The following is a 14,951-nucleotide window of genomic DNA, read 5'->3' as shown; positions in this document are numbered from 1 at the left end:
ATTGGGCCAGTACGGACCTACGGAGAGTTTTTAAACAAAAAATGAAAATCAGAATTTAAGAATTACAATTGAATTAAAATTTAGAAGGTTTCTACACTAATTTTATAAATCAGGCCCCTGGACTGTTAAACACCTATCCTCTTGTCAACTCAATCCTGGATTTCCTAAAACTGTAGTTTACAGGATTGTACCCTAGTTCACGAAAAGATTCTGGAGGTTTTAAATTATAAATCACTGATGTACCTCAGGGTTCCGTGCTTGGCCCCTACTCTTCTTTACACAACATTAGTTGTACACAACATTACTCTGCCCACGCAGTGATCTAGCTCAACCTCCTTGTCCTCCAAGCCAAAAAACCTGGGAAAACTATTTGCAATATTGTCTAGCAAATCCAACTTCTTGCAGATTTGCAAGATCAAGAAAATCACACCATTAAAAATCAAGCATGTGACCACTTCTTGTTCAGGCAGATCATTTCTATCCTGTTTTAGCCTTTCTGTGCGCGCAATAAAACCCCTTTCAAATGATCCAGAATGCAGTGGCACGTTTGGTCTTCAATGAACCTAAGAGAGCAGACATTATGCCTCTCTTTGTCTCACTCCAGTGGCTGCCATTTGCTGCCATCATCAAGTTCAAGGCACTGAGACCTGCAGAGAGAATAGCCACTGGATCTACCCTCGAATAACTGCACACACATTGGTAAATGTGCATTAACTTTGGTCGGTGCATCTGTTAACTCTCTCACACCTACATTTCTGAATAGTTAAAGGGACAGTCATCAAAACTGAAAATGCTGTCATCATTTACTCACCTTTCAAAAACATGTTTGGGCTTCATTCTTCTTTTTTTTGCTTTATTACACTGTAAATGTTAATGTTATTTTACAGGTAATTGTCTGTGTTTTTTTTACAGAATTTTCCATTTTTTTTTCAATATAGAGTGAAATACCTATAGTTTTACAGTTATGTTCTGTATTAAAAAATTCTAACAATATGTTTACAGTTATTGCTTGTATTTTGGTATGAAGGATGGAAGGAAATGTTCTGTATTTTCAGAGAAATAACACGTAACTTTAGTTTAATATTTACAAATTATTCCTGTGAAAATAGAGGAAAAAATTCTGTCAAATTGTTTTTAGTAAAGATAGTATTAATCTGAAAATTAACGTGAGGTTAATAATGTCAAATAATAGCCTATTGTTTGTTGGCTGCATACAATGCATGCACTGTAAACTATAAAATGTTTATTTTACTACTCTAACAATGTTGATCTAGCGGGTGCGGATCGCTGGAAAACTACACACACACGCTACTTTAATGAACTACAACTCCAGCATGAACCTCTCACACCCGGGTTCCTAGTACTCACTGATTACACACTGATTATGGACTGATTTCAAGGAATATAAACTCAGCACACACAGACACATCATTGCTGAGTCTTAAACTGTTTAGTGAGCATTACGATGCGTTTCTCCTTGCCACGTTTGACCCCATTGCTTTGTTATTTTGCTTGCCGCCTTTACACTTGGGATTATTTGTATGCACCTGTTTGTTCCTGTTTCAACCTTTAATTGCAAGACGATTCCCTTAATAAACTGCTATTTGATCCTCAACTTTGTTGTGCAGGCATCCTCACATGACACTAGCCTTGTTTTTGTTGTTAAACAATGACCAAAGGAGTTTTTTGTAAAAAAAAAAAAATTATAATAATAATAATAAAAAATAATAATAAAATCAAGCAAATTGTTTTGGAAATTAACCTACATATCCTAAAAAATATTTGTTAAACTATATTATAGTTTATGGTTTTATTCACATTGTTTTTATGACAACATAATTATTTTTACCTAAGCTTTTTTAATCATTCTTTTTAAAAAAAATTCTGATTCAAATGTTAAGTGAAAAAATGTTTAGAATATTCAGAGATTTCATGCATAATTACACGAATTAATCTGTATAAATCACATTAATTAATGTTGATTACAGTAATAACCTGCATAATTACATTAATAATCATAATAATCACATTAATTAATTTGTATGATTGCATTAACAACCTGTTTAATTACAGTAATAATCTATAAAATCACATTAATTAATCTATTTATTGAATTAACTTGTGTATATATATATATATATATATATATATATATATATATATATATATATATATATATATATATATATATATATATATATATATATATATATATTTATTTATTTATTTATTTATTTATTTACAGTAATATTTAGTAAAATGACAGCAATAATCTGTGTAATTGCAGTAATAATTAGTACAATGGCAGTAATTACCTTTTTTTTTTCTTTTTTTTCACAGTTTAAATGCAAATTATTACCAGTAATAAACTGTAATTTAATGAATTTTGACCGTTCAGTATGTTCTGTATTTTTACAGTTTTTTCATGTAATTTTGTGAAATGGTTATTTTCTATAATTTAACGGAATATCTCTGGAAGCCCTGCTGCCAGTCTGTTGACTGTTTTTTCAGTGTAGGTTCATTTTAGGTCAGAATAAAATATACATAATATTGATTTGTATAGATATATACATGTACTGATACAATTCACCAAACAAGAAATTATCAGGAAAACATAATTACACACTAAATAAGTATATAAATAATAAGGTAAAATACCACATATATACACAAAAATATACATAGAGATAAGATAACGTAAAAATAAGAATAATAAAAAACAAAACAAAAGGATAAATAAATAAATAAATTAATTAATTAATTAATTAAACGAAGAAAAGAAAAAAAGCAATTAGGATATAGGTGTCTCCTTGAACATTTTTTTAGAAAAGGGCTCCAGATTTTTTGGAACTGTTCTGGCTTTTGTTTTATTGTAAACCAAATCGTTTCCATTCTAAGAGCATGCAAGAAATCAAAATCCCATAGCCGATAAGAAGGGGGAGCTGCTGACTTTTAATTCATAAGAATAAATCATCTAGCCAGTAAATTTGCAAAAGCTACACTATCAGCCTGTAATGAATTTAATTCAACATATTCTGGCAGGATTCCAAACAATGCTGTTAAGGGGTTTGAGTCTATTGATAATGAAAAAAAGCAGAATAACACCTGAAGACCCAATAATCAGACAGTTTTAAACAAGACCAGAAAGTATGTAACAGTTGGTTCGGTTGTACAGCGAAGGCAAGTTACATTTACATTTAGTCATTTAGCAGACACTTTTATTTATTTATATATTTTTTTGAGAGTACAGTTAGTGGTATAGCCAGAGAGGCAGTTAAGATTAGGAAGGAAAGTGAAGACTAAACAGTTGCGTTTGTAGTCGTTTCTTGAAGACAGCAAGTGACTCCTCCGTTCTGATGCAGTTAGGGAGTTCATTCCACCAACTGGGCAGATTGAATACGAGAGTTTGGGGAAGTGATTTCTTCCCTCTTAAGGATGTAACAACGAGGCGACATAAATCTGCAGAAGTGAGAGCAGATACGAAGGAGCAGAGCCAGAGGTCGCTTTGTAAGCAAACATCAGAGCTTTGAATTTGATGCGAGCAGCAACTGGCAGCCAGTGCAAACGGGAGAGTAGCGGAGTGACATGTGCTCTTTTGGGTTCATAAAAGACCACTCGTGCTGCTGCGTTCTGAAGCAGCTGAAGAGGTTTGATAGAATTAGCTGGAAGCCCAGCTAGTAGAGAGCTGCAATAATCCAGTTTGGAGAGAACAAGAGCTTGAACAATGAGTTGAGCTGTATGTTCAGATATGAAGGGTCAAACCTTTTTGATGTTATAGAGTGCAAATCTGCAAGATCGAGCAGTTCTAGAAATGTGCTCAGAGAAGTTTAGTTGGTCATCAATCGTTACTCCAAGGCTTTTTACCAAGTTGTGTTAAGATCTGGGAAAATTTTATTCAGTTTAGTTCTAGCCCAGTGCATTTTGTGCATGATCTTGAATTGAATGAGAGTATTGGCTTCTTTCTTCTTTTGAACACAAAAGAAGATATCCTGAAAAAAACATAGAAGCAGCTAACCATTGACCTCCATAATACTTGTTGCAAGTTGATGTTTCTTTAAAATAATATATTTTAGGTTGAGCAAAAAAAAAAGAAACTGAAAGTTTTGGAATCACTTGAGGATGAGTAAATCATGAGTAAACTTTCATTTTTAGGTGAACTATGCCTTTAAGACTAGAACGCACAATGTTTGACCAGATGTTTGCCTCAATTTGAAGTCTAAGCACTAGCTACCAAAAGTCAGAGCCAATCTGCAGATTCTGCGTAGTTAAAGTGGACTCATTTCACAAAAACCTCATGTAGAATATGAAACAAAGTTGACATCGATCGATCGTTTCATATTTTGGCTGATTTTAGAATATACATTTTGTATATTTGTGATGTGCTTCTCGGCACATGCATGAGTGTGTCAGGTTTGAAAAGCCTGTTGTTTACTGTGTGATGCCCAGTCTTTCTCTATAATGCTTCACAAAGTTGGCAAGTGTCCGATAAGAAGAGTTTTAAATCAGTTCAATGCATTCTTGCTTTGTAGTGCATTCCAGGCCTTAGTACTTGAAGACTTGGCAAGAGTTTAGCTTCAGCGATTTGAACCAACATGTGAGAGAAGGAAAATAAATAGGACTGAATAATGAATACAACACACAGTATAGTGGAGTTCCATTGGCAGTGCTCACCTTTGGGTTATTTGCGTCGAAGAGGCCAGTGGAGAGGCCGATGAGGAGTGCATCGTCGTGGCGGTGGGAGCGCAGTGGAGAGACTGATCGAGAACGTGAGGCAGCAGAGGAAGAGTCCTCCAATGAGGATTGAGCAGACAGCATGGCCAACGCTACTGTGCGTCTGTGAGCTGGACTACTGCTTAACTTCACAAACAAAGCCTCATCTACTGGAAAAAGAATGAGGTCATGACAAAAACAGCTTTTGTTTATAACATTTCAGCTTCATTCAAACCGGAGTTCTTAAAGCTTCTGAGGATTAACATTGTTGGAAGGTAAATGAAGTGTAAAGGGGAAGCCTGGGGTTCTTTGATATGGTGCATAATGAGACACGCTTGTGTGACAGAGAGATAAGGTGTCTTAGTTTTGCTCTCGAGAATACCTGGAGGATCAGGATGTTTCTCTTCTATCTGAGGTGCCTCTGTGCATTCTGCTTGTATTACTCTGCCCTCTGCTGGCCTAATATTAAAATGAGAAAGCAAAGATTAGGCAAAGTTTTATATAATGTAATTATGTACACTACAGTAGTTTTGTCTTAAAGAAATCCTTATATTTATCAAGAATGAGTTTTTTTGTTTGTTTTGATGAACTGCTGTTTATTATTTTAAATTAATCAAATAATCCTGTAAAAACGATAAACAAAATCCAAGCAAAATATTCAAAACAGTACAACCATTTTCAAAATTAATAATATTACAAAATATTTTTAAGCATGAATCAATCAGCATATTTGACACTGAAGAAATGGCTGTTGAAAGGTTTTCCCTACATTTACAGCTTTGAAATAAAATTAGTTTGAAGATGAAACCCCCACCCCCCCAAAACAGTAACAGTGATATAGATATGAATGCCAAAAGTATTATATAAATTGTCAAATTCTGTGGAAAAGCTTACAGAGACTCTGGAGTGTCTTTAGTCCACGCCTGAATTACTTCTGCAGGGGGCGGCTCTGCGGTTTTCTGCGATACATCATCCAGAACAACTGACTCCATATCATCCACCACTGAAAGAAAAGAGAAAAGTGAATTTGTTATAAACATTAATTCTCAAGATTGATGATCGTAATCCTTGCACATTTTAAACTCAAATAACAGAGTATGCATGGTCTATGAAGACAGGGTATATGCAGGAATCCTAAAGATAATCTTAACACCTTTTTAAGACTTTTTAAAGACCTTCTCAGAATATTTTAAGACCTCATGACCACTTCAAGTTGTAATCAGTATCAAACCTTCAACTTATTAAACAGTTGTTAATAAACAGTTATAGTTAAATAAATCAATGGAGCAAAACTATGCAACAGAACTCCGATAAGCTTGGAAGAAACAAAGTTTGAAAGAATAAATCACGCGGTTGTTTTCAGTGACAGGCTTCAGCCAGTGTTTGTCGTTCTCCAACCAGGAGTATGCAAACTTGCATTTTATGTCTGTCTGTTCTGACTGTCTGTTTCGCTCTATGGTTTTGCTACATGTGGAGAGCGTCACATCACCTTCCAGTGTTTGTCACAAATTACATGACATCACCTGGATGGAGGAGCTTGGACGGACGCGTCCCGGCCCGAGCCAATCACATGGATCGAGCACACCGTTGTTAATATTAGAAGAAAAATAAATATATTTATGTTTTTTTGGAGTCAAACAGTTTGGACAATGCATGATCAAAATATAAGACCTTGTAAAACTGCGATTAGGACTTTTAAATACCTTTTAAGGGCCTTCATTTTCTCATAATTGATTTATCAACTTTTTAAGACCCTGTGGACACCCTGGAAGACTACTGTAGTCATATTTAGTGTTTTGTTCTTACCCTCTATGTCACTTTCTCCAGAATGAGATTTTTCTGCCTCCTCTGCTGTTGGTGGGATAAGTTCCTGACTTTTAACCTCTTCTAAGATTGGCACTGTCTCTTGACATGTCACTTCTTGTTTGTCATGGCCAATGGCAGGCTGGCACGATTGGAGAGGAGGCACTTGCTTGGCTTCATTAGCGGCATCTGATTCCTCAATGGGATTAAGGCTCTCTGATGAAAACAACAGAGAAAAACAGAAAACTATTGTCACTTACTACACATTTCATAGGGAAAAACAACAACTACACAAACACTCAGATTAAAGACTCACCTGTCAGTGTGTGGTCACATGTGCTGGTGGGATCTAGTTTCTGCGTACATGACTGAAGTTCTGCCTCTTCCAACACCTTCAGAACCTCTGAATCTGGACTCCGCCCCCAAGCCTTCCTTAGCCCCTCCCCCTGCCAGGCGTCCATGCAAATGACTTCACCTGCTGTTTTTTCTGAAACAAGATTAAAAATATATATATTCTTGAATTCAATTAGACACTAATTTTGCTAAATTCAACAAAAACACCTGATTTTTGTCTCTCCAAACAAAAAAAGACTAGAGTTCTTGAATATAACCTAATGCTTTGTTTGTTATTCAGCTGGTTGCTACAGAGTGCCTGGAGTCCCAGAGAGCGTAGCACATGCTCTATGGTTACAATACAAAACACACTCCATAACACAATCTGTTCACTCTGGAAATAACAGTGGGTGTATATGAAACGAACCAGCCTTTACATCTAGCTGACTTGCAAAACCCCCTTTCAAATATTTAAATGTGCATTTTATACATCTGTAGCCTCCAATTTACAAGAAGTTGAGCTTTATTTGGTCTTCATAACTGAACGCATTGGGTAGCTCTATGAATGCATGATGCTGATGTAATGAGAGTGGATGGCATGTGCTTTCAGACGCATCCAAGTGCTGCAATATTTTGACTCGTTTCGCTTCTCATTAGAGTTATGCAAATGTGAAATGCCACAAGAACTCAATAACTTTCAGGCTGGAAACTGTGAGTCTCTGCAACCTGTGCAGCAGAGCACATTTTCTAAGTAGGCTAAGGAGCTGACGTTCCCATTTTTTATCCCTTTTATACAAATCCTATATAACAATTTGAAAGATATTTTGTTGAATCAGTTTAACTGCATAAACTACAGAATCCCAGCTAATTCTGAGGAAGTTCACCTGTTAATTGACCTGCTGTTCTAAAGCTGGTTTCTTCCAGTGTCTGCTGAGCCACAGACAGAAGAGGAACACCATCCGTCTGCCATTTCTTCCTGTCTCCACATGAGGGAGCATCCGTCTCTGGAGATGCCACCTGAGACACTGAGAAAAGACAATTGGAAACAAAACAAAAGAATGAGTGTGGTGCTCACATTAAATACCCCTAGCAGGCACACAAAGTCATAAGACAATAATTATAGGCTAGATTTAGGTTGTGACGTCAGGTGACCAGAATTCAAAGTCTTTCCAGTATCTAAGGATAACATTATTTTGACGTCCAATAACGACATCAAATGACGTTGATATTTGGTTGATTTCAGGTTTTGTTGGAAAGAGACCAAAATCCAAAGTCGAGCCAACATCTTATATCAATGTCATATTGACGTCAAATACTGACATTTATTTGTCAGGTATGGCAACCAAAATCCACCGTCTGATTATAGACAATATAGTGGCAACGTCCACAAAACGAAAGCTGTAACAACATTAGATGTCAATATTTGGTTAATTTTAGGTTGGACATTGGACTGATGTCAACCCGAGGTTGGGTTGTGACATCAACCCAATTTTAATTGGATGTTGGGGTACAATATCGATCTGACGTCATGTTGACATCCCATGCCTGCTGAGCATATCCAAAAGAAGTAAAATTGTGTTTTGGCTTGTCTTTAGGAATTGTAATTGAAAGAATGAATAAAATATATGATATTAAACCAGTGTCATTGTAGGATCTTAAGAATTAAAATTGTATCAAACAAAAAGTCATAATATGTTATATCTCCAAAGTTCTGACAAACAAATCCCTCTTTTTTTATTGTAGGATGACCTCAACTTGGGGATGGAAAAACAATCACACTGCGATCTAACCGAAAGTGATTAATAATCTTCAAAGTTATTCCAGAAATTATTTTGGGAATTTATTGTTTGTTGATTGAAACTTTCCAACTGGACTGCTATTGTAAAATATTCATGCAGCATTCTACGTTAATGTTAATTTGGTGTATCCCATTCCTATAATTTAACTATTTGTTGCATGTTCTTGAACAGATTACAGTGTTAATACCTGCCAGAGTAGCACAGGTTTCCTCTAGAGTTTGTTCAGCTACAGACAGTATGGGTGGAGCTACAGCTTCCCACTTCTTCCTATCAGCAGCTGTGGAAGGCCTTTCCTCTGTGATGGAGGGTCGGACTGGTTGAGAATCAAGACATGGTTGATTGCTGGAAGGTGTGGGTTTTTTTTCAGAAACTTCCTCAGTGGTCTGAACCTTCTGATTAAGTCTGCGAAGAATCTCCTTCTTGTCACTCTAAAAAAGAAAAGAAAAAAAGAGAAAAAACTAATTCCAGTCAAAGTGCTCAGTGACAGTTACTCAATAAAAAAAGGTTGTTATTTCTTCTCCAGAGTCAAATTAAAGCACTTTTCGTGCCCTTTCCAGGCACACTTTCAAACTTTACCAGCACTTTAGAATAGTGGAAAAACTACATATTTACTTACATACATACTCATCACATTGTGACAGATGCCATTTGATATTGTTTTGTATAATAGAGTATTCCAAGTAAAATGTTTGACTGCTAGTTTGTCCCAAGCCCAAAATTGAATTAATGCGATTTACTCTCTTAAATATCATTGACTTGCATCCTACAAGTGTCATCTTTCATCGTCAATTTATATTTATTTTAATTTCGATGGTGCAGATTAACAAAAAAAGATTATGATTGATACAGTCACATGTGCAGACACCAGAGTTTTCAGTTTACGCAAAAGCAAAAATATACATTTTGTTTAAATGGTTAATTATTATTACCTATTTAGTCAAATAAATTGATATGAAAGGAACACAATTACAATTTCAAGCAGTTTTAAGCACTTTATCCAAAATCCAAGCACTTTTCAAGCAGTAGACTAAAATTCAAGAATTTCTGGCACCCATACGAACCCTTAATAAACTTTTATATATTAATAGTATTGGCTATGCTATGGCTAGCAGGCTTGGCTGTGTTTATTCGATGCAAAGCAATGTGTGCTCATGCTTCACTTGTATAAAATCAGGTTATTTTCAGATATCTTACTTTGATTATATACAGCTACTTAGCTAACATGAAAACGACTGTCATAGTTCCTCTGAAAGGTCCACCCTCAAGAGGCTCTGATTAGTCAGATAATATAACGTGCTGTGATTTGCAAAATCGGCTCCACGTCACCACGTCTCGCCCTTCTGTGTAAACAGTAGCTGAATCAGACAGAAAATGAAGAGCACACAGCTGAACCTCACACCTGTTCTCTAAAATAAAATCTGTCAAGTGTCTTTGACATATATATTTGGCATATAGTCGGATTATAAGCATGTGTAAGTAATATGAAACAATCACATATCATTTTGCGAGATTGTTGTTTGAGTTGTAGAACATAGGGAAAGCGGCCGCATAGAAAGACACTGAAAGTGGCCGCATAGAGAGAGACATTGCTCGCGCTGCTAAAGAATGTGGCTGTTTACAGCGGTTTGACTGATGAATATGATTTTGTAGCTAAATTGTTAGCGGTGCAAAACAGCATTTCCCATTGTTTATTTCCTCCCTACATCATACTGTTTATGCTAGAAACTGTGCCTGTAGTTGATCAATTTTAACAAATAAAAATTCTTACAGGTTGTGGCTCACAATCTACAGTTTCGTCAGTTGGAGGAGTTTTAACCGAATCCAGCACTAAACTGGGAGAGATTCTGGAAGCTCTCCTTGTCAAATGCTAGAGCTATATCTTTATTATAATTCGCTGTAACATAATTTAAATTAAATTGTCAGCACTTCCCTCTTTGTGTCGTGTCCTTTGGAAGCCCAAATACAGAAACAGAAAAAGCTCTGTGGAAATAGCAGCGTTTGGACGAAATTTTAGCTTTCTCTGCTATAACATTACAGCATCTCTGGCCATGCCCCGTTGCTGTGTGGGGTGTATGTGCACGGTGAAAGCGCTTAACCTGAAGGGTTTGTGATCTCACTAACCCGGATGTATTTTTTTGTAGTCGCCAAACTTCGTTTGCTGTAGGCTTTGCTAAGCTAACTCTGTAAAAGCTGATGTCTTCCTTTGCATTGAACTTTGAGTGTCTTACATTCAGAGATGTTGTTAATGTTCACACAGCTACATTACACATCAACTAAAGTTTAAAATATGACATCGTAGTGGACCACCCCCTTAATCCAAATATGTATTTCAGACCTGTACATCTGATGGTTCTGCTTTAAGGGAGTCCTCTTTCATAGGAGAACTCTGCCCTGATGAAATCTGCCAAAAACAGAAAACACAGACAGCTATAGTATGGTTGTTAAAGTAAGTAAAAAAATAATGATTTTGTGTTAGGGGTGACTAACAGCGCCCACATCCTTCAATGCAGCAGTCATAGAGATGGCTGGAGTGCTGGGTCTAGAGGAGGGTGTGGCTTTGGGAGGAGCTTCCTGAGGGGTGGGATCAGATGGTGGAGTGGGAGGGGCTGCAGGAGATGGAGTCCCACCCACAGGCCCAACTGCAACTTTCACTCCTCGGGCAACAAGCTGCTTTGTCACAAAAAAATTATGTAAATTACAATTCATAAGAGATCAATGAGAAGAGATGGAAAAGGCGGAGATGAAAAGATGAAGGCATACATGATCCTCCCATGCCTTCTTCTCTCTCTCATACGCTTCTCTTCTCTTCTTTTCCAGCTGTTCTTTCAGTACAGCAGCACGAGCCTTTGACTGGGCCTTACACAAAAACACACAATCAGGAATATTGTTTTACTTAAAGTATAATCTGGTCGCTTTTGCATTTTGATGTTTTGTTTTAAGAAAATGTAAAAAAAAAATGAGAAATTTAAAAAAATACATAAAATGTTTAAAAGTTTTAACACCAAATTAAGTTAACACTTTTTAACACTACTTTTATTCAACAATGACATATTAAATTGATCAAAAGTGACATTAAATTTATGTATAATTTTACAACAGATTTCTATTTCAAAGCAATGCTGTACTATAACAGGGTTTCTGCAGGTTTCACAAAGTTACATTTAAGACATTTTTAATACCATTATGAATAAAATTTTAGACTTATACAGGTCTAAATGCTGAGGATTTTTTTTTTTCAAATATCAAATATCATAGTAGCCCTATCAAAAATGATTATAATTGAATACATTTAATAATTTAATAATAATCAATAATAATAAACCTATAACCCCTTTCCAAGTACAGAACAAAACATAGCTGTCAAATACATCAGTCTACAATAATAATAATTTAATAATATTAAAAAATATAGGTCAGGTCAGTAACAGTAGTAAATAAATGGGAAAACTTTTAAGCAAATGTTACTGTAAGGAAATTGATTAAATGCTATTTAATTTTTATTGAGATTGGGATTGCTGGTGATTGTGTGGCTGTAATGGACAGACTGGGTAGCTAAGGGAAATTAAGACCTGTTAAAAAAGATTTAAGACCTACAACACAATATTTTAGCAGAGATAAGAATTTTTAAGGCCTAAAATGTAGCTTTTGAGATTTAAGACTTTAAGACCCTGCGGGCACCCTGTAAATATAATTAAGTTTCATTCTGAAAAAAGGCTTGCTTAAAATTCAGTTTTGAATATGAAATATTATTGGTAAATATTAAAATTTTTTTAAGTAATAAATACAGTCTTGTTAAGCAAGGGACGTATTTCTAAAACACAAACAAATCGTATATAAACTGTTTTGAATCAAATTATTATTATACTGATAAAATAATTTGAAAAATACATAATCGAAAGACTAAAATCAACACCTTCAAAGCCTCTATCTTCTTCCTCCTGAGCACTGCCTCTTCACATGACTCCTGACTGTCTGAGCCATCACTGTCATACTGAAAGAGATGGTAATACAACCCTAAATACAGTGCCATCTGAAATCTTTTAATATTAGCATTTTTCAGTAGGTGCATAGGTTCAGTAATTTCAGTTTTACAGCGATTAATAGGTTGTTTTCAATGCCTTTAAAGTAAAACATAGGACGCTAAGAAAAATGCTAATTTTAGAAGAAAATTGCAAATGGCACATAAAGGATTTTGCATTGCATCTCTTCATATATTATTATTAAACTTTAATATTAGGACAGATTACAGAGGCATATTATCATACAGTTGACAATACTGCCAATTTATAGGTTAAAAAATGACAACCAGGCTGAAGATGTGGGTGTAAATACAGTACCTTCTCTCCTCTGAGCCGAGCTTTGATCTGCTGACGTTCATTAAAGTTCTGTAGTCTGATCTGTCGTAATCTGGTCAAATACTCCTGTGAAATGCACAGATACACATCATCTCTTTAAGTTCTTTTCCTTCCAACAAACAATACAGGTAAGACGTGTATTGCAATGATCCGCTGAAATATATAAATGGTTAAATATCAGAAAAAAAAACCCATCAAAAAACAATTATGCTGTAAAATGGGAATGGCAAACACGAGAACCAATAGGTGAGCAGTAAAAAGAAATCAAATTCACTGAATCATTCATCAGGACAATAAAAAAGCGAAAGTTAGATGGTCTTTAGCTAGAGTCCAGAAGTTACACTAAAAAAAACAGGGCAGTTCAAGCAAAATAACATTCACTAATGAAGAAAATGGATAAAACAAAGAGGGATTGTTTTTTTTAATGTGGTACTGTGGAAAATGAAATGATACACTGGAGCATTTTCATTGTAGGTCATGCTCACATACACAAACAAACAGGTTCTGGACATCAGACGCCACTGATGAAGAGCTGCAGCAATGTTGGGTGGACACATACAACTTAAAATAAGGAGCTGGGTAATGAGGGGTTTAAGTGGCGAGATGGATTGAGGAGTGTGGGTCGGTCCCACACAGGACTCCTACCTCCTCCTCTTTGTTCACTCGAGGTCTCCTGCATCGGGAGGAGTTTGTCCAGCTTGCAAAGATGGCGGCCAGATTTTGCCGGGCCCCCTATTCACCCATTGGTTAAACCGATATTATAAAAGCCACATCATTAATTATAATATCAATCCCATTACTGACTTCAAAATTCAAACACTCTCAAGCAATCAAATTGTTCAACAGAGCCAAACTGATCATACAGCAGGCCATTTCATTTCCCTAAGCTGATGAACTAAACTGGGAGTTAAAGAAATGCTTCAGTTTTAATACATAAGCAAAATCCGTGGCATAAAATATAATTTAGCTTCACTCTGTTTTTATTTTTAAACCAAATTTGAATTACAATAAAGAATATAACACAGATTGTAGGGCTAATTTTAATTCTTAATTTTAAAACACTCCTACTGTAGGTATACATTTAATATTATTTATTATGGATCTTAAATAATTTTAGCAGAGCAAGAGTTCTTTTCGATGAACTTTTGGTTGTGTGATGTAATTCCTGAACCAAGCAAACAGGCAATTTTTATACAATACACCAAAATAAACTTGTCGTTAAATACATAGATTAGCCAGATTTAATTCAGTCATTCATTCCTGTCTTTTTGGAGACTAGTCTATTTTTGGTCTGACAGCCCAAATTTAGCCTCATTTTAGCCAAGATGTCTATGTTTAAACATCTATCAAATGTATATTAGACAGATAAAAAATGCTGGTAAGTGTGCTTCTGTGGTCTTGTATTTGTATTTGAAATATTATTAAGATTCTTTCAGAAAACATGAATAAGTTAGTATTTATTTTCATGCCTTTTTTTTAACTACTAAGAGAAAATTTTAACAATTTTAGTGGAATCTGACATAGTGCAAAAAACACTGTACTGAACCCACATATTTGCATTAATCAGAAGAGTATCCAGAGTTAAGAAACGTACCAGCTGTCCTTCTGCACGAACTTTATTCAGCATGGCTTCTCTTTTCCGCTGTAGAAACTCCTCCACCTGCTTGGATTTCTCTGCTGCCAGCTGACCTCGAAACCTAGAGTCAAGACAAGTAGTGATCTTATCTCTATTTGACAGATGTGAAGACAGGCTGAATATCAGAAAACATTAAAACACATCTGACCTATTGGCATAGTCGATCTTTGAAATCTGCTCATTTTGGAGACTTGTTTTACGTTGTTCTTTCCTGACAGCATTCTTAATAGGAATGCAGGCATGACCATTTAGTGTCCCTGAGTCTGAAGAAGACCTTTAAAGACAATAACATTGTTGCACAATAAATCAATGATA

The 14,951-nt window shown here is 35.5% G+C and overlaps 1 protein-coding gene across 4 annotated transcripts in view; it reads right to left on the bottom strand.

Annotated features, from left to right (window-relative positions):
- nek1 (NIMA-related kinase 1) overlaps positions 1 to 14,951 on the bottom strand; it is a 50,471-nt gene that overhangs the window by 20,348 nt on the left and 15,172 nt on the right. Inside the window, exons 17-31 of one of the 4 annotated variants that reach the window (XM_056481343.1) lie at positions 14,785 to 14,910; positions 14,595 to 14,697; positions 13,646 to 13,732; positions 12,983 to 13,066; positions 12,559 to 12,636; positions 11,406 to 11,501; positions 11,133 to 11,315; positions 10,981 to 11,046; positions 8,833 to 9,073; positions 7,731 to 7,871; positions 6,830 to 7,000; positions 6,517 to 6,729; positions 5,605 to 5,713; positions 5,093 to 5,169; positions 4,672 to 4,877 (exon numbers count right to left, since the gene is read on the bottom strand). In XM_056481343.1, the coding sequence (XP_056337318.1) occupies positions 4,672 to 4,877; positions 5,093 to 5,169; positions 5,605 to 5,713; positions 6,517 to 6,729; positions 6,830 to 7,000; positions 7,731 to 7,871; positions 8,833 to 9,073; positions 10,981 to 11,046; positions 11,133 to 11,315; positions 11,406 to 11,501; positions 12,559 to 12,636; positions 12,983 to 13,066; positions 13,646 to 13,732; positions 14,595 to 14,697; positions 14,785 to 14,910 (1,981 nt within the window). Of the gene's footprint in view, positions 1 to 4,671; positions 4,881 to 5,092; positions 5,170 to 5,604; positions 5,714 to 6,516; positions 6,730 to 6,829; positions 7,001 to 7,730; positions 7,872 to 8,832; positions 9,074 to 10,980; positions 11,047 to 11,132; positions 11,316 to 11,405; positions 11,502 to 12,558; positions 12,637 to 12,982; positions 13,067 to 13,645; positions 13,733 to 14,594; positions 14,698 to 14,784; positions 14,911 to 14,951 lie in introns of all 4 variants that reach the window. The other 3 variants (XM_056481342.1, XM_056481344.1, XM_056481345.1) reach the window with 3 other exon arrangements.

Source organism: Danio aesculapii, chromosome 20 (genome assembly GCF_903798145.1).
Source record: "Danio aesculapii chromosome 20, fDanAes4.1, whole genome shotgun sequence".
NCBI lineage: Eukaryota > Metazoa > Chordata > Actinopteri > Cypriniformes > Danionidae > Danio > Danio aesculapii.
The sequence above is the reverse complement of the archived record's forward strand: the minus strand, read 5'-3'. Positions and strand labels throughout refer to the sequence as shown.